This window comes from Durio zibethinus, chromosome 10, assembly GCF_047325235.1.
Source record: "Durio zibethinus cultivar Kanyao isolate XHJ-2024 chromosome 10, ASM4732523v1, whole genome shotgun sequence".
NCBI classification, from domain to species: Eukaryota; Viridiplantae; Streptophyta; class Magnoliopsida; order Malvales; family Malvaceae; genus Durio; species Durio zibethinus.
In genome coordinates, this window is record NC_143171.1 from 1312472 (window position 1) to 1331717 (window position 19246).

At 31.0% G+C, this 19246-nt stretch overlaps 1 protein-coding gene and 1 pseudogene across 2 annotated transcripts; one reads left to right on the plus strand and one right to left on the minus strand.

Annotated features, from left to right (window-relative positions):
- The first annotated feature begins 337 nt into the window (after window positions 1-337).
- LOC111292444 (uncharacterized) lies at window positions 338-1944 on the plus strand. The gene is made up of 4 exons (XM_022884842.2): window positions 338-343; window positions 430-440; window positions 563-638; window positions 1399-1944. The coding sequence occupies exons 1-4, from the start codon at window positions 338-340 to the stop codon at window positions 1942-1944; spliced, it is 639 nt and encodes a 212-aa protein (XP_022740577.2).
- Window positions 1945-7968: 6024 nt separating this feature from the next.
- LOC111292734 (GDP-mannose transporter GONST1-like) lies at window positions 7969-18296 on the minus strand (annotated as a pseudogene). The gene is made up of 10 exons (XR_016345490.1): window positions 17738-18296; window positions 16175-16336; window positions 15333-15564; window positions 15078-15217; window positions 13211-13340; window positions 12539-12637; window positions 11135-11289; window positions 9627-9743; window positions 8560-8657; window positions 7969-8419 (listed from the first exon to the last, which is right to left on the minus strand). The product of XR_016345490.1 is annotated as a GDP-mannose transporter GONST1-like (transcript).
- Between the last annotated feature and the right edge of the window lie 950 nt (window positions 18297-19246).

Genomic DNA, 19246 nt, shown 5'->3' on the forward strand with positions numbered 1-19246 from the left:
AGGGGATGTCAAGAACAAAAAAGAAGTCAAAGTTGGTACTTCACTTCCAGCAATTGATAGACAATGGTTAGAGTATCTGTTGTGAGAATTTGTAGATATGTTTGCTTGGTCCTACCAAGATATGACCGGGCTTAGCAACGAAATAGTATAACATAGGCTACCACTTAAGCCAAAATGTAAGCCAGTGCAGCAAAAATTGAGAAAAAATGAAACTAAAGATATTGCTAAAAATTAAAGAGAAGGTAAAGAAATAATTTGATGTCGATTTTTTGCAAGTGGCCAAGTATCCTGAATGGGCAACTAATATAGTACCTATCCCCAAAAAGGATGAAAAAGTATGGATGTGTGTGGACTATCGAGATCTGAACAGAGCTATCCCGAAAGATAATTTTCTTTTATCTCATATTGATACCTTGGTGGACATTACAGCCTGACACTCGGTATTTTCTTCTATGGATGGATTCTTTAGTTATAATTAGATAAAAATGGCTTTAGATGATATGAAAAAGACTACTTTTATCATTATGTGAGGAACTTTTTATTACAAGGTTATACCTTTTAGATTAAAAAATACCAGGGTAGCCTATCAAAGGGTTACGATAACACCCTTCCATGATATAATACGCAAAGAGATTGAGGTATATGTGGATGATATGATTACAAAACCTAAAAAAAAAAAAGATCATGTAGCTAACCTTAGAAATTATTTGAAAGGTTAAAAAAGTTTTAGCTCAAGCTGAATCCAGCTAAATGTACATTCAAAGCCAACTTAGGGAAATTGTTGAGATATATAGTTAGGGAAAGAGAGATAAAAGTTGATCCGGACAAAATTCAGGCTATTCAAAATTTTATCTCCTCCAGGCACATAAAAAAAAGTTCAAGGCTTTTTAGGTAGATTGAACTATATTTCTCAATTCATTTTTTAATTGACCCTTAAATGTGATCCCATCTTTAAACTCTTTTGAAAGAATGATCTCGGTGAATGGAATGAAGAATGCCAAAGGGCTTTTAACAAGGTCAAGCAATATTTAGCAAATCTTTCAATATTAGCACCACCCATTTTAAAAAAGCCATTAATTCTATATATAGTGGTATATGAGAAGTCAATGGAATATGTGCTAGGGTAGCAAGATGAATTTGGCAGGAAAGAAAAAGCTATTTATTATTTAAGTAAGAAGTTTATGAAATATGAGTCTAAATATTCATCACTCGAGAAGATGTGTTATGCTTTAGCTTAGACAGCTAAAAGACTTAGGTAGTACATGCTTTATCATACAACTTGACTTATAGCTAAACTGGATCCTATCAAATACATCTTTGAGAAGCCATCACTATAAAAAAAAAATTAGAAGATGGCAAGTGATGCTCTCGAAATACGACATAGTATATGTGAGCTAGAAGGCAATCCAAGGAATCATTATTGCCAAATTCTTCACAGATAGAGCTATTGAAGATTACGAATCTATAAAATTAGATTTTTTAGATGAAGAATTAATGGCCATTTCAGGAATAAAAGACAAGGATGAGGAAGAGACATGGAGAATGTATTCCGATGGGGCTACGAACGTCATGAGGCATGGGATTGAAGCATTATTAATATCTCTAACAGAATATTACTACCCCGTGATAGCAAGATTAAATTTTAATTGCACTAATAATGTGACTGAATATGAAGCTTGTGCTATGAGACTGCATGTTGCTTTGGTTAGAAAAATTGAGACATTAAAGGTGTCCAAAGATTTAACCTTAGTTATATATCAACTAAAGGATGAATGGGAGATAAGGGATTCAAAACTCATCCTTTACCACAAATACATCTTAGAGTTGTGTAAGCAATTCGAAAGTGTCCAATTTAAACATTTGCCTTGTGAAGATAATCAGATAGTAAATGCTTTGGCAATTTTAGCCGCAATGGTGCAACTTGGCAATATAGCTAAAATTTAACCTATCAAATTAGATGTGAGAGATATGCCATTGCATTGTGCCAATTTGGAAGAGGAAAAAGATGGCAATCCTTGGTATATTGACATTATGTGATATCTAAGAGATTAGCAGTACCTAGATCAAGCAATAAAAAATAATAAAAGGATCCTAAGAAGATTGGCCATGAGATTCTTTTTAGATGAGGAAATTTTGTACAAAAGAGGCAAAGACCAAATATTATTACGCTGCGTTGGTGCTTCTGAGGCCAAAAAGATCGTTCATGAGGTGCATGATGGTGCATATGGAGTGTACGCTAATGGACACATAATAGCTAGATAGATCGTGCAAGTTGGATATTATTGGTTGACAATGGAAAAAGATTGCATTGATTATGCTTGAAAATGTCACAAATGCCAGATTTATGCTGACAAATTCATGTTCCACCTGTTACTCTACATGTTATGGCACCACCTTAGCCATTTTCTATGTGAGGGATAAATGTCATTGGTCCCATTACCCTAAAGGCTTCAAATAGGAATAGATTCATTGCTGTGATGATTAATTACTTTAATAAATGGGTTAAAGTTGCTTCTTTCACAACTGTAACTAGATCAATGGTTTGCAGGTTCATAAAAAAAGAGATAATCTACAAATATGGGCTCCCAGAAAGAATTATCTCAAACAATACAAAGAACTTAACTAGTAAGATGATATAAAAAGTGTGTACTCAATTCAAGATCATACACCACAATTCAGCTCCATATCACTCAAAAATGAAAGGGATAGTCGAAGCTATAAATAAAACCATCAAAAGGATTCTAGAAAATATGATCGATACATATAAAGACTAACACGAAAAATTACCTTTTGCTTTATATGCTTATCGAACCTTTATATGTACCTCTATTGAGGAACTCTTTTTTCCTTGGTTCATGGAATGGAAGTTGTATTATCAATAAAAGTAAAAATCTTGTCTCTAAAAGTCTTAAGAGAAGTAGGATTAGAAGAGGCTGAATGGGTTCGAGAGCACTATGAACAATTAAATTTCATTGAAGAAAAAAGATTAAAGGCACTTTGTTACAACTAATTGTACTAAAAAAGAATGATAAAAGCTCATGACAAAAAGGTCTGACATTATGAATTTTGAGAAAAAGAGTTGGTATCGAAAAGAATTTTTTCAAGTTAACATGATGATAGGGGAAAATGGATAAAAAGAGACTTTTTAGGAGGGGCCTTAATCTTGTCAAAAATGGATAAAGATGAGCTTTCCAATCCTATTAATTCTGACGCTGTAAAAAAGTACTTTCTTTAAGCTAAAAAAAAAAAGAGCTTAAGTTGAAAACCCGAAAAGGTAGCTTGAACTAAAAAAAATTCAAGTTGAAAACCCAAAAATGCAGCTTCAATTGAAATATGGCAATTGGGATGAGTAAAATACGGCATCACTTGAAAGGTATACTAGAGATAGTGAATTTCAAGGAGCTCAAAGGTGTCAGGGCATTAAGTTGTGGTTAAATGTTTGAAGAAATCCAAGATTTGTTATCATGATTATCTGATTACTTATATTAGGGCATCATTGTTCTAAATTGCCACCCCTATACACTTTCTTCTTGTTCTTAGCCACCATTGTAATTTATTGCTTATCCAAATAAATTATATTCATCCTATTTTCCACTTTCAATAATATTTTTTGCCCTTTTTTTTATACCTTGCCATGAATAGAAGAAGTGCATAACTTGCATCTCATATTTTGAAATTGAAATATGATTAATAATTAAACAAAATCATAAAAAATTATGTGTTACTTTGAGAAAATTGAAAAAGACAATGACAACTGGATAAACTTTCCCAGATAAGAGAAAATCACTTATTTCAAAGCTCTCCTACGGATGAAGATAAATACTAATTTAGGATAATGAAATATAGTTTCCTTGCCAAAGGTGTACAAAAATGAAAATGCAGATGAAAGTTGTGAAAGCCTTAGTACCACGATGGATGTTCCCTTTGCATCCTAGATAGAGCATATACTTATATCATTACATGTTCATTCATCATAGGTTTTGATCTCAGCTTAGTTCAGATCATTTTTCAAACTCGTGGCTTCGTCTCGGTTATTCATTTATGATCTTGACTTAGTTTTAGTCACTTTCAGACTTGCAGCATTGTCTCGATCATCCATTTGTGACCTTGACTTGGTCTTGGTCACTCTCAAACTCACAGCATCATCCCAGTCATCCGATCTCAACTGAGATCAAATCATTTTCAAACTCACAGCATCATCCCGATCATTCATCTACGATCTTGACTAAATCTTGGTCACTTTCAAACTCACGGCATCATTCTGGTCATTCGATCTTGGCTTAGGTCAGATCATCTTCAGACTCGCGATATCATTTCGGTTATTCATTATGACCTCGACTCGATCTTAGTCGCTTTCAAACTCGCGATTCAGTCCCTATCATTTTCACTTGATGATTTTACTTAAACTGAGTGGGTGTCTAGATCTTTGCCTCATCTCTGTCTAAGGTGATGTGCAAAGAAGGGAAACTGTAGATACTCATTTGTGTCCGGGACTTATCGAGATCAATTCTCTTTGTTATTAGTATTTTTGTTATTACTATAGTAGTATAATATATTATATTATTATTATTATTACTATCTATTGTACATTATTATATTACTATAGTATGATAGTATGATAGTATTATTATTATTATTATTATTATTTTATTTTTCCTTCCTTTCTTGTTTTGAATATGGCATGAATTTGGGGAAATTGAAGTCTGATCAAAAGGATTCGGTATGGTCAAAAGTTTTATTACATAATCAGGGGTTACTTATTCAACCCAAAAAATCAACTAAGAACCTAGACCTAAACTTAGGCTTAAGCATAATCAACTCTAAGGATTCAAGCCTGAATTGATTCTGTTCGTTTCCTAAAATTTGTCCTAAAGGGGCCTATAAATTGGACAAGATATCATAGAACAATATAGAGGGGATTTTTGGGGAGAAAACATTTGATTTTTTAGAAAGGTTGGGGTTTTAAAAATTTTTGGTAGTAAAGAATTTATGGAATTTTGATTTTTTTTTTTTGGTTCAATTTGAAGTTTCTGAGTTTGGATTTAGATTTCTAGAGGTAGGATAACAGTTCTTGAGGGTTTTTAAAGAAATCTCGGTAAATCTAAGAAAATTTGAGAATTTTTTGGAAAAATCTAGGCTTGGATGAATTTTTTGATGAGTTTTTCAATTTTTCATTTGAATTTTCTGGCGAGGGTGAATTTTCAATGGGATTTCGATAGCTTTTCCAAAAATTGATGGGTTTTCCAGTTTTCAATTGAATTTTTTGGTAACTTTTCCAAAAATCGAAGGATTTTTCAATTTTCAATTGAAGTTTTTGGTCGGTGTTCTTGGCTATCCTAGAGAGAAGGCAAAGAAAATAGGGTTTAAAAAGAGGGAAAGTAGGGTGCATCTGAGCAAAAAGTGCAAAGCATGGCTTTTATACTATCCTTACATGGCATCGTTTTGGGCAACTTACGTGAACCCGAGTAGGATCCACATGCCGACTCGCTTCAATCCAACCCGAATCGTAAGGTTTTCTTTTTTTTTCATTTTATTTTTTGATTTCATTTTATTTTATTTTATTTTATTTACCTTATTATTTAAAATTTTTTATTTTATTCTCTGTTTTTTTTTTTATTTTGTTGGTTTCTATTTATTTAGTAATTTAATATAAAAAAAGAGAAAAAAATCTTTATGGAATCCACCAAACTATTGAAAAATTTCATAAGTTAAACTTAAAAAAAATAAAAAAAAAACATAATTAGCAAAAAATAATTTTTTATCTTCTAAACTATTAGAGGATTGTTTTTCAAATTAAGTCCTGCCAAACTATTGAGAGATTTAATAAAATTCTTAGAAATTTTTACAAATCTTATTACAATAAAATCTCATCAAACTATTGAAAGATTTGCTTCAAAGTAAGTCTTACCAAACTAGTGGGAGACTTTACTAATTTTTTTTGAATAAAATATTATAATAAATCTGATGACGAAGCTTCTTCAAAGTGAGATACTAGTCTCTATGAATACTTTTAAGGTGAGAGAATTATCTTAGATTACTACCAAACTATTGGGACAATTTTAAGACAAATTTTCAATATTAAATAATTTAGTAAATTGTAAATATGATCAAGGCTTGGATAATTTGAGATCAAATTGGTATCATATTTTGATGGGCGTTGTGATGGTGCTATAACTTTCCTCACACATAATCATATTTTCGAACCTAAACTTTGATTTTGTAGATCAAAATTTACTATTTAAAGATACCTAAGTAAATCTTAGAATTCCTCTTTAAATAGGACAGATTCAATCAGGTGGCCAATCACACCTAAACAAAAAAGAATTGTGGTGACTTCTCTAATCAATGTCTAACGGTAGGTTCACGAATTTATACATTATAACAATTCCCTTCATCTTTAATTTTTTATTTTTATTGCTTTTGTGGTTGAATTAGTTAATTAATTTTAAAATAATTTTTAAAGTGAAATTAAAATTATAAGTAATTCAATATACTTGTTTTTTATTTAAATTTATGACAATTTAAATCCATCTTTTTAAATAAAAAGAAGTATATATCAATTATTAAGTCAAATGAGCTCAGATATATAAGTGAATAATTGAATATGCTATGAATAGAAGTAAATGATAAAACTTGACTTAACCCAATTGGTCGCTGATCCTAAGTTTAATATCTAACTTAAAATTATAAGAAGCCAAAATTAAAAATAATTGAAATACTAAATACAAAATTAAATAAAAATTTATCAAATAAATTTTGATAATGAATGCCTTTAAATCACTTTTAAATTTAGTTAAATTATAATTTCTAATAATTTTTTATTTTAGATATAAAGTGATAATTAATTTGGTAAATTTCAATTCTTTTGAACAAATATTATCTAACATGATAACCTCAAAATTTTTTATATAATAGTTAATATTCTTCAACTAATATAAAATAGATAATTAGTATATAATGTTTCATCAAATAAAAAAGTTTCATATTAATCATAAAAAAAATTTTAAATCAATGTATTTGTATATTTTTTATTGAAACATCATATAACACTAATATTTTTTTGTCACATAGAGATAATAGAATTATACATAACCAATCAATCTTTTGCTTCATTTTTCTACTTAAAATAATTTTTCATTGGTGCTTTTATTAATTGAATATAATTGTACATTCTATAAACTAAAAACTTAAATTTTTTTTATTTTAAAAATTTTATTATACATAAATTTTTATTATTTAAAATATTAATACACATAATTTTAAAAAATAAAATAAAATAAAATCTTACATTGAAAGAATTTACCAAAAATAATTAATTTTATTTCACTTGATAATTTTTAACTTAAAATAATTCATATTACATCATTCAATCACCTGGGTTATTTGATGCGAAAAATCATTTTACTTATAAAAAGAATCTAATAATAAAAAAATCATTTAAATTAAAATTTTTAAAAAAATTATTAATGACATTTTGATCAATCACTTTTAATAGTTTTAAATTAAAATTTTATTAAGAGTGTTTTAATCAATCAATTTTAGTAATTTTTTAGTCTAATTATAAAAAGAAAGAGTCTAATAATAAAAAAATTCATATAAAAATATTTAGTAAGGATATTTTAAACAATTATTTTTAATACTTTTAAAATTAAAATTTTAAAATTTTTAATTTTACATAAACTCTACTTTTAATTTTAATAGATTTAAATTAAACTTAAATAAATTAATAAAAATTATACGAATAAATTTATTAATTTAAAAATATTTAAAAATATTTAAATCATTCATTATTAATAATTTTAAAATTCACACACTTTTATATATAAAAAATATATAAAGAACTCCTTTGCTTGAACTAATTAATTGATAGCAAGATGGTTCTCTCTCTCTCTCTCTCTCTCTCACTCTCTCAGATTTCTTTTTTTTATTTAAAAAAAAATGATGTGACAATAATCGACAGTTGGCACGTTGTTATTGGAATTTAAAAAATTGTCAGTGACTTTCCCATTAGATTGAGGTTTGGCAAAAGCATACATCAATTGCATTAAGAATTTGTAAATTACAAGCTGAAAAACAATAAGGTCCCCAATACAACATAAAAAAATTGGAAAAGATTTCAAGCGGCAGCACCTTCCTTTGTTACAACAAAAACAGATGCCGAACTCAAAGTAACTCCCAATCCTCCCCCAGACCAAGCTTTGGCATCAAACTACACTTGATTGGAACCAATTGTCCACCCTTTTTTCTGTCTTCCATGAAAGCTGGTCGACGGATTCTTGCTGCTGAAAATGCTCAAAAGTTGTCAGGGTATATGCAAAACTTTACGCGGGATGTCACTAGTGTAAAAATGCTAGCAAAACTCAGGATTGAGATCTCTCTCGCATTTGGGCTCTCGCGAAAAATACTCCCGCCAAAAGACCTGTAATATTCAATGCATCTTATATAGAACAGCTAAAATAAAAGAAACTTGGGAAAGAGGTCAGAAAATGTAAAAGTGTTTGATAACATCTTTGCAGAAACGTATCTGCATTCTGAGCCTGTTAATACAATAGGGCTTACCAAAGAAGATGCTGTCAGAGTTTTCCAAACTAGTAGGGACTTTGAAAAGAACAATCCCAGCAACAGAGAGAGGAATTTTGTTTAATGATCCCACGAGGCTGCAGATAGCAAATAAGTAATGTGACCCATCAAGTACAAAACTCATTTAACCGCTAATTATCACGAGTCTAAATTAATTTCAGTGATCCAACATACTAATTCCACAAACCAATTCAGTTTGAGATTGAATTGGAATTGAATATTGGGTAAATTGTAGGGCGAAATAAAACCCTTACACAATATGAGAAAGGACAGTCTTCAAGCTAAGAAGCTTTTAAGAGGACATAGAGGTCTTGGGTTTGAACCAAGACTTCATCCCCTTCCCCATGGGTTATGCCCATCTTGTGTTCCAAAAAATATATTTAAGAAAAGACACAAACCGTTACAATGTCATTTTTCTCTCTTAGATTCAAAACTATGACCTAACATGATTTCTTTTTTGATTTTTTATACAGTCAACTCTAGAGTTATGACATATAAGGTTTAATTTGTTAATGTTATTGTTATATTGTTAAGAGAGTTAGTCCATGTTAACCAAATTTTGGCTTGTCAGCACACTTTTTTTTTTTTTATTTTACCAATTGAACCTCTATTTACGTCTTTTTTTTTTTTTTATTTGACTCAAAAGAATTAAAAATTTAATCTAATATATCCATGGAAAATCCCCATATTTGAGATATATAATTTATAAGGATTAAGGACAAAATCCAACAAAGACTTCCGATTTTTCTCCTAGATCCATATTTTAAGAATTCAAGCTCATATCCGGCAGGGCTGGTCAAATTGCAAACTACAGCAAGCATGAATAGCATTTATCAGTGATGGGCCAATTCGAGAACATTGCCTCTACTCTAACATAACCTAATTTCTATAGGAATTGAACTTTGCTAAACAAGAAATTAGTTGTCAATCTCAAAACTTAGAAATTCTCTGTCAAAAAATAAACTAGAAATGTTTGTTTGGTCTTTCAGTCCAATCACACAAAGCTAAATCAAACATATGTACAGTCTTCATAACGCCCATCTTACCTGTATGTTGTAGCCCTTGTTTGATGAAGAAACCACATTGATGTGAAACTGATTGCCAGACCCAAAAATCCACTTAATGTCATCACCAACCAGAAGTCAGGCATCCTTAAAAGTGGTCCGTCAAGTAAATTCAAGATTGTGAGATTCCATAAGAACTCTGAAATAAGAAAAAATCAGAAATCATGGTTAAGTGAAAGTAAAAACTAGTTGTTGCAGGTCATTTGCTAGATGGCAAGTGAGCCACCATGATTTTCGTTTCAGTTCAACCAATGAAATCAATAACAATAAGGCTGAAATTATGCTGCTTTTATTGACAGAGGTCGAAAATAAAAAGAATTCACTTTTTAAAATCTTAGCATGGAAAGCTAGATCCTTCAAAAACAATCTTGCATAGCAAATGCAAATAAGTAGGTTTGAGATATGAAGAGACTGCATTAGTATGGAAGCAACCTCAAGTACATGCAAATAAGTTCTAGGAAGAGTTAGGTGTATTTACTTGTTTTGGAGAGACCAAAATGGGGGGGCAGGTTTTCAAGAACTTGGAATTCTGAGCAGTAAAGAGGATCCGCAAAATGAAATTTTTTTATATATATAATAGGATGTGAAGATGGTAAGTTTAACAAAAGGTTATTAATACAAAAAGACTTGAATAACACTAATACATAAGGATTGGAAAACTCTGGCCGCTGCAATCTTAGGTTTTATAAATAACAAAGGTAGAATAAAAAATGAAGAGAATAAGAAAAGAAGGAACTAATGAACATAAATAAAAGAAAATAACATGAGATACCACCATGATGGTTGGAAAAACTAATAGAAAAGTTTTCAAATAGCCAAGCAAAATTTCTTTGGTTGGAAGAAATTTTTAACACAATGTAACTGTAAACTTAAGATCAGTAGGTTCAAAATTATGATGAAAAAATAGAGAGAATGACTAAATCCAATGACAAATCTCTAGAAGGACAGAAAAGGTACAATATTATTAAAAAAAACAGGTCATGAGTTGAAAAGTTGATGGAATTATAGTATTTTGTATATCTAGCAGAGAAAGACAACTAAAATTTAGGGTTTACACTTTGATACAACCCATTAGCAACATACAGTTGTCCCTTATTGAACTGAATTAACACTCTAGAGTACCCTAATGCCCTTAACTAGTCAAATCTGGATATTTCAAGCAATATTTAAAGCAAGAACAAAGATACCAACCCTAGTAAAATTTTGTGTTGTATGATATTAAATTAAACACCTATTACTCAATTAAATTTATCCTATAATCAATTTTTAGTTGATTTATTTTGTGAATCAATGATTTGATAACTAATAGAATCCGAACAAGTTCATGTGAATCAAAGATTCAAAAAATAAAGAACATGTGAATTAAAGCATTAGATTATGAAAAAGAGTGGACATACTATGATGAAAATTACAATAAAGTAAATAAATAAAGAAAATATGTTTTGAAATTCTAACACGAATAATGATAGGGGAAATAGAAACACACTCACATTGTGCAAAGATAATCAACCTCCTTGAAAACAAAAATAAGAAGAATCCCCAAAGGTAATGAAAGCATGTTATTCAGCAAGAACATTGAAAATTCATTCAAGTTTCCAGATTTTGTGACCTGCTTTGCCGTATCCATGACCCTATGCAAGGTCAGCTGCACCAATAAAAATAAATAAATAAATGAATAATCAATCATTTATGATTTTAAATTTAAAAGAAAATGAACAAACTAGAGATGAATAAACAATCTGCCAACCATATTGTAAAAATAGCAGGAAAAAGAAAGCATGAACCAAGACAAGCTAATAGCAAGTACCAACAAATTGAACTTGCAAATGCATGCTAAGTCCACTTTTGAGTGTTCACAACTAAGACTTGAAATTCAAGGCACAACTTATTACAACATTTAGGATGCATAATGAATTGAAACTTCGGCAAAAAAAATCCATGTGAATCAAAATAATCTCAGACATCAGATCCAATGAATATGACACATGGATGTCTGAAACATCTCAAGTGTCAACTTTGACATCAGCATTACTCTATGTGCACTTTCAGCCAAAAGAAGCTTCACCAAGAAATATTTATTTACTTACTCTAACACAAGCTCCTGATCTTACTTACACTCTTATGGTTTTTAATGCTTACCATATTGAAGATCTCTAATGCACGTGATATTTTGACATAGAAGGCAAGACAATACCAGTTATGATATGTTAAATTGATATTTGCTTTATTAACAATCCATGTCTTTTACTTAACCTCACATTATCATTATTTTGAATAGATAGCAAAGAAATCCAAGATATATAAAAAATAAAAATCATAAGAACTATAATTTGAGGCAGAAAGGCTAATCCATTATTAACATACTTTATTTCTGCATATAGATATTTAATCCTATTGCTGCAACTAGATGCTTTAATTTATTTTCATTGTACAAGGAGGCAGCTTTTACAATACTATTGCAGACTCCAAATGAAGCTTGAAACATCAGCAATAGATTTATGAAAGAAAATGTTGGCCAACAGAGATGCATTAAATAAAGCATAAAACATCTTCTAGCATCCAAAAAACTTAACACACCTAGGTGTTTTTTTGCCAGATTAACTCACGTAGGTTTAATTAAGGCATTCCTTGAATTGTATTTCTGAAACAGAAACTGTTTGCACCCCCAAATTCAAGTTGCTTAATTAAAGTATTTATAATGACTTATATTTTCCAAAATCATATGAAAAAATAGCTCAAGCTGATAGGACAAGCCCACAAAACCATGACTAATGACTTTTTATTAAACAAAAAAAATCCTAAAAGGTAAAAATTGAAAGCCACAACACCATTGTATACTCACAGAAAATGATACATTAAAAATTGAAAGCCTCAAGATCATTTTATATACTCACAGAATATGATGCAGTTAAGATGCAGTTCATAATCTGTCATGCATATCCAATGACATGAAATGACAGATCAGTTATCCCTCCAGAAACTGCTGAAATGATCTGCACAATACCAAAGCAAAATCCTGTTAAGATGATCACTCCTCTAAATGAGCATTTAATAAGATATTTCTGTTCGATAGGACCATCTTCAAAAATAACCTTATTGCTTATGGAAACAACCTGATATGTACTCTAGAAGTGATAATAGACCAAGTGCTATGGTAAAATCATGCTAATTTGATTACTTTCCAGAATGATTATGCTTTAAAACATCTCTATCTGTTAAATAAGACCATCCTCATCAAAAACCAGGATTTTAATAGACACACACTCCAGTCTCGTGGAAAAATCCTTTTTAAGTTTCCATAAATGGACAAACCCCCAAAGCACCTTGATATTGTATACCTAGAACGTAACAGTGTAAATGATATGAATCATTTAAAACTATTTCTTTATTTTAAAAACCTGTCTTGAATTGAAAAGGAATATTGATGGAAAATAAAATTTATTAAAGAAAAAGGAGATAAAGTATGAGATGCTGCATTAGGCTAATATAAGCAGAGCAACATGTTGATTAAATTATTCTCAATCCCACATTCACATAGCTCAAATAAGCTGATTAAATAGACATACCATTAAGAGCAATGCAGCCCACACCCTGCTATCATGATGCTTCTTGAACAAGTACATTTCACCAACTGCAGTCATTACATTAGCAACATTCTTCAAGACTGTGACCATGGCTACATTAATATATTTCAAACTGCAGAAAGCAAAAATTGTAGTTAAGCTAGAATAAAAGATGAATTTACTAATTTGAACCTTTCACCAATTATTCATGACAGTATGTGTTTCACAGAAATATCCTTTTAAAATAACAAAACTAATAGTGGCTAAACACTAACAACTGAATTTTCCAACTACTTCCACACTTAAGATAATCTATGGAAAAATAATAATCAAAATCAAATGCTATAAACCATATGATTTCTGGAGTTCTCCAAGAAATTCCAAAATTGAATATCTAACTTGAACATGTAAAACCTTTGGTTGACACCACCAGTCACCACCACAAAATTGATTTCTTTGGTGGACGCATCGCATCCTAGCCAAAGCACAGATAATCACCAACCAAAACAGTAATTGTTAAAAATAAATTAAGAACTTCATAGTTTAAGGCATCATGAATCCAGGAAAATGACATTTTAATGATTCAATATGGAAAATAACATTTTAATGATTCAATATTATAGTAAATAATTCCAACCTAAAATTTCTATTAATAGTGAAGAACTTTACACTTCTTTCCCTTTTTGAATGAACCATATTTTACCCAACTCTGCGCAAGAGTATCGGGCACAAATGTGTCTAGATGCCGAAATTCAACTTACTCAAGTCATATAATGCAGAGTCAGGCATAGCAATCAAGTGGCATTCCACTTACGTCCAGAAAAATGAACCATAAGTGAATGGCACCAAATGCTTCTGTCATGTGCCAATTTCTTTTAACTGAATCTAACATACAATTCAAAAATCTATGTCCCATTAGATGATAGGCTAAAGCAAAATTTTGTAATCACTAGAAACAATATTTTTAATAAAAGTGAAAAACACATTAAAAGAACCAGAAAAAAGCCATAAATACACGATAACCTTCACGTATATGAGACAAAAATATATGAGACATTTTCAAGCTGCTAGGTCTTAAAAGATTTGGGAAGAAACAGAAAAAGATGAACTCAAGAAACATGGTTCCTTTCCATATGTAAAGGTTCCATAATGCAGAGCCATCAGCAAGAATCAGATTGAGAGAAAGAGTCTTTGACATCAGTAGATCCAGTACGTCCTTTGGACCACAAGGCTAGTAATACTGAAATTCATCATGTAGATAAAATCTCTCCTTCTTTCTTCCTTTTCTCTCTTTGTCTTTCCCCAACCCACAGCCTTCATCAAACTATATGCAAAGTCCAACTGATACATAATTTAGGCTTCTTAAATAACCAATTTATACCGTATTGAGTATTGTTATGCCTATGTTGATTTTAGTTAGAGTTAATTAAAGATGAGAAATCAATGTGGGATACAAAAGTCTTTTCATTTTTCCTTTTGGTTAATTAACTAGAGGTAGAAGTTCTTTCAAACAGAAACCTCAATGCAGAGGTCGCAATATCTAAGTGTGCTTTGGTAAATAACAAACAAAAGCTACTATTCAACTATAAAGATGGATAATTATCATGGTAGCCCTGTCTTTAGAAATAAACATATAACAAAAATAAAACCTGAAAACCGAAAACCTCTCAAAAGACGAAAGTATAAAATGGCCTTGATGAAGTTAAGCAAAAAAGGGGACTAATTTCTTCAAATGGTAGCAGGTTACTGATTCACAAGCATTAAAATTATGAAATAGAAATTTTAAATATTCTTTCGGCAGATGGATATATATAAAAGAAGAATCAAACAAGTATTCACCAAGAGAAACACACCCCAATAAGCTTCATACCTGAACATGCTTGTAACTAGCATCCACACAAATATGACATTCACAGGTAACCAAACTTTGATCAACCTCCACATTAGTGGTTCTGCCGATATTAGGCCCAGAGAACTCAGTATAGACACAATAACAACGGATATAAAATTCTGCAGGCAGAGAGAGTCAAGACCTTGTAAAGAGATTGCACATAAAAATTCAGCTACTATGATACAAAAACAAAAAATCCTAGCATAACTATGAATATCAGTTATAGTAAAATACCTGGTACAGCATCAAGGATATCGCAGCATTGAAATCATAGCTAGAGAGCACAAACTTGTTTACCAGTATCATACCACAGGAAGAAATGCAATATGTCGGGCCAGATAACAAGGCCTGATTTTGTATTTTAACTATCTTGTTACTATGTATCGTTTTATCTCTGTCCTTTTCCAACTTACCACCCTCCAAGTCCATATCATCATTTTGAAGAAACTTTACTGCAGATAATGACCTATATCAACAGGAAAATATTGATCAATAACCACTATTAGAGATCTCACTTCGTTTTATTTGCTAAGGTAAATAGACAATCATTGAAAAGAAATGCAAGATATCCAAGCTACAAATGTGTTGAACCCTCTGAAGCTCGCATACCAGTTAAAATAAGAGAAAAGAAATGGGGGAGGGGGACCATTGGAACCTTTGGAGAAGGATAAGATCTATATCACTTTCAGAATTACAGTAACTATACTCCCACTTTACTTTCCAGTCACATATTAATCAGAGAACTATCCAAAGATACAACAAGCACCAAAAGGTAAAAAAATTCAAATAACAAATCTGTAAAGCTTATAAAAACAAGAAAAGAAAAGATCTCTGGGTTGTTTTCATGCACTAGAAGTGTTTTATGGGAAGCAGTATACGGTGTGGAATCACAGTAGCTGCTCACAAGGGAAAAGAGTTTCTGACAAAACCACATATAATCTAACATTCAAACTTAAATTTGGAGAACCGTAAAGGAGAAATGAATACTATGAGAAACTTTATTAGAAATTCAGAAGTAAAATAAACCACTGAAGTGCACCACAATTCAATGTAATCCTTAAATAACTAAATAATACCTGTAAACTACATCTCTTCTTACTGGACTAGAGGCTTGATGGCCCTGATCTAGCACTGCATTTGACTCATGAAATTTAAGGGAAACCATACTTACATTTTCAGTGTGATTCCTTTCACAAAGAGCATCAGGAGAATCTAGAGATGCACCAATTGACAAAGTTCTTCCAAACAAAAAGAGTATTCAAGCATCAGATTTGAGCCGCAAAACAGAAGCGGTAAATAACAGAATCAAGTACAGACAGTAACAGTAGCAGAAAGAATGGTTAAGTAGTCATATTTTAATGATTCATATTATACAAACTCCAATACTAAGAGTTTGTTCCTAGCAGATATAAATTCAACAACTCAAAACTCAAAGGAAAGATAAATCAGGGAAACTAAAGACCTAGAAACCCAGACAACAGGAATGGGGGAAATTTTAAATGATAAAAAGTACTTCAGATTGCTATAAAAATTCTGATGGAAAATAAAGTAGCATATGGACAACTGTATTTGTCGAACTTGGGAATCATTACTAAACTTTCAGTTCCAATCTCCTTGTTGCTCTTGGAGTTGAAAATTATCTTCTAAGTTACATTCACTTTCACTTTTGAGTTTGACTACAATAACTCCAAAATTATTAATAATATCTGCAATACTTTCTTTTCATCATTTTGACTTATTTTTAGATGATTCTACAATTTCATGTTCTTCTAATGCTTTCAAGGAGAACTATTCCTGCCTCAAATTGATACTTAAATCGAGTTTCAGCATCGGCACATTGGAGAAATTTGCATAAAATGGATGTACATGATTATGGTGCTATGCATGCAATGGAACTAGAGGTTCCTTAAAAAGCATATACATAGACCAGTAAAAAGGTCCTTGTTTCCTAATCCATAATCATGGTAAAATGGCCATTGCTTTCTAAACCTTACATCTGTCATCCAACAAGACCTAAACAACATCTCCACACCCAATTGAGCTCAATCCATGTTCTTCTGTTACACAATTTTGAAAAATATGATAGCCCACATTATCAAAAATAAGATATGCATAATCAGATAAGCAACAAAATTTTTTAAAAAATGGTACAACTAACTTTATACGACCTACAAACAGACCTAAGCAACCAGATTAAAACAAGTAATTTTTATTTACGTGTAGAATGAAATAATTACCATACCAAGTTTCCCAATACTTGATCTTCTCTGTTTCAGTTCTGAGTCGATATAACTCATCAAAAAACTAAAGCCTTATATGATATAAACAACTAGATCAGCTGGTGCAGTTCGTTATCAAGCCCAAATGGTAATTTACCAAGTTAAGAATTACATATTAATACTAGCATTAAATGTAACATACAACGTAACTATTGATCAGCACCTTATTTCTATGAAAAGAAAAACTACAGATAAATCTATTATCCATATCCAAAATTTATAATTCAACAGCAACTGGGTAAAACCCAAAGCTAGATAATTACCCACTTGATGTTCATAAGCAAAGAATCAAACTTTATATGAAACAGCAAAAACAAAAACAAAGAAAAAGGAAAACCAGAAAGAGAAAAGAGAAAATACCTTGAACCCATCAAAGCTCAGAAGTTGTTAGCTTTGAAATTTGAATGCATAAAGAGCATTCAAATTATAATATAAAAACTTAAACTTAGAATAATCAAGAAAGAACCCACCAAAGTTAAATGCAGTGAGAAGCCAAAAAAAGAGAGTGAATATTTGAGAAACTCAGAGAGAAAAAAGGAGAGACCCTTCTGAGATTTGAGCGAGAAAAGCAAAGAACGAAAAGGAAGAATATAAACGGAAGTTGAAAGGGCTAAGATTTCAAAGAGTTTGATAACGTATACAAACGACCGACCCTTCTTCTCAACTCGCAAACTTCCATTTTATTTTATTAGATTAGAAAAAGATGGGATTTTTTTTTTTTTTGAGGGGTTTCAAATTTTCTTTGCTTTGTCGTTAGGTGGTTGAATGCCTTAACTTGCTTTATTGCTTCAATGGAACCCTGCTGACACTGCTCAGTGTTAAACAAGAAGTTTTCACCAATGCTCCTTCCAAGCACCTTGTTGCAAGCTTCGATATAGACCCTTGCTTGATAAAATTGATTTATTGCCTTTTCACAATAAAATAAGCAACTACATTGATGCTAATTATTGTAATTTCCTTATATGCTAGTAAAAAGATTTATTAAAGAAAGTATATCACTTAGTATAGTTTTGTTTTGTTTTTTTCACAAAATAAATCCTGCATGTAACTTAATTTATTTTCTTTCTCTTTTTTATTCCTTGTTTTGCAGGGCAAACGGGCAATCATTCAACTCGGGAACTGAGGTGAGTAAAATTTTTGGTCCAAAAAAAAAAAGGTAGTATCATCAAATTTGCACTGCTTCATTCCTGTTTAGCGTTTAGAAAGAAGTCCCCAAGAACTGGTGTTTGTCAATCTCACTCTTTCAGGAAATGTGCTACTCCTTTTATTCCATGCTTATTATTATTACGTTTCTGTTCAATGATTAACCGAAATCTGCACTTCTTTATGGAAATTGGGGATATATTATATACTACAAATTTAGTTGGATTGCTTAAAAAAAGAAAAAAGTTGGATCATGCATCCCTTATGCTATGCTTCTCCCTCCGGAATTAAATGCTTTGCTGAGCCACTTGCCTATATGAATGAATCAACATTAATGTTGTCGTCATTGGCTGATTAAATGCTTATACTAAAATAATGGCTAATGACATTATAGTATTTGTTTGTTTATTGGCGAAATCAAAAAGCAAAATGGTCAGTGGCATGAAAAGTGATATCACATTGGCAGTCCTAATTCCTCAAAAAATAAAAAATGTTGTTGTTCACCAAACCTAATATACAGCCTTCAGCTAAAATATCAGAACTCAGGTCTTTTAGTCAGATGACTAAAGCTAGGCATATAAGCATTTGGGAAGTTTGGGGAATGCCATTGTGAGTGAGCGAGTGAGTGGAAAATCATTACATTTAGATACACTCCCATTTACTACAACACTTGGGTGATGGGATGCATTGTCAAAACAAAGTGCACAAAGGAAAACGACTACATTC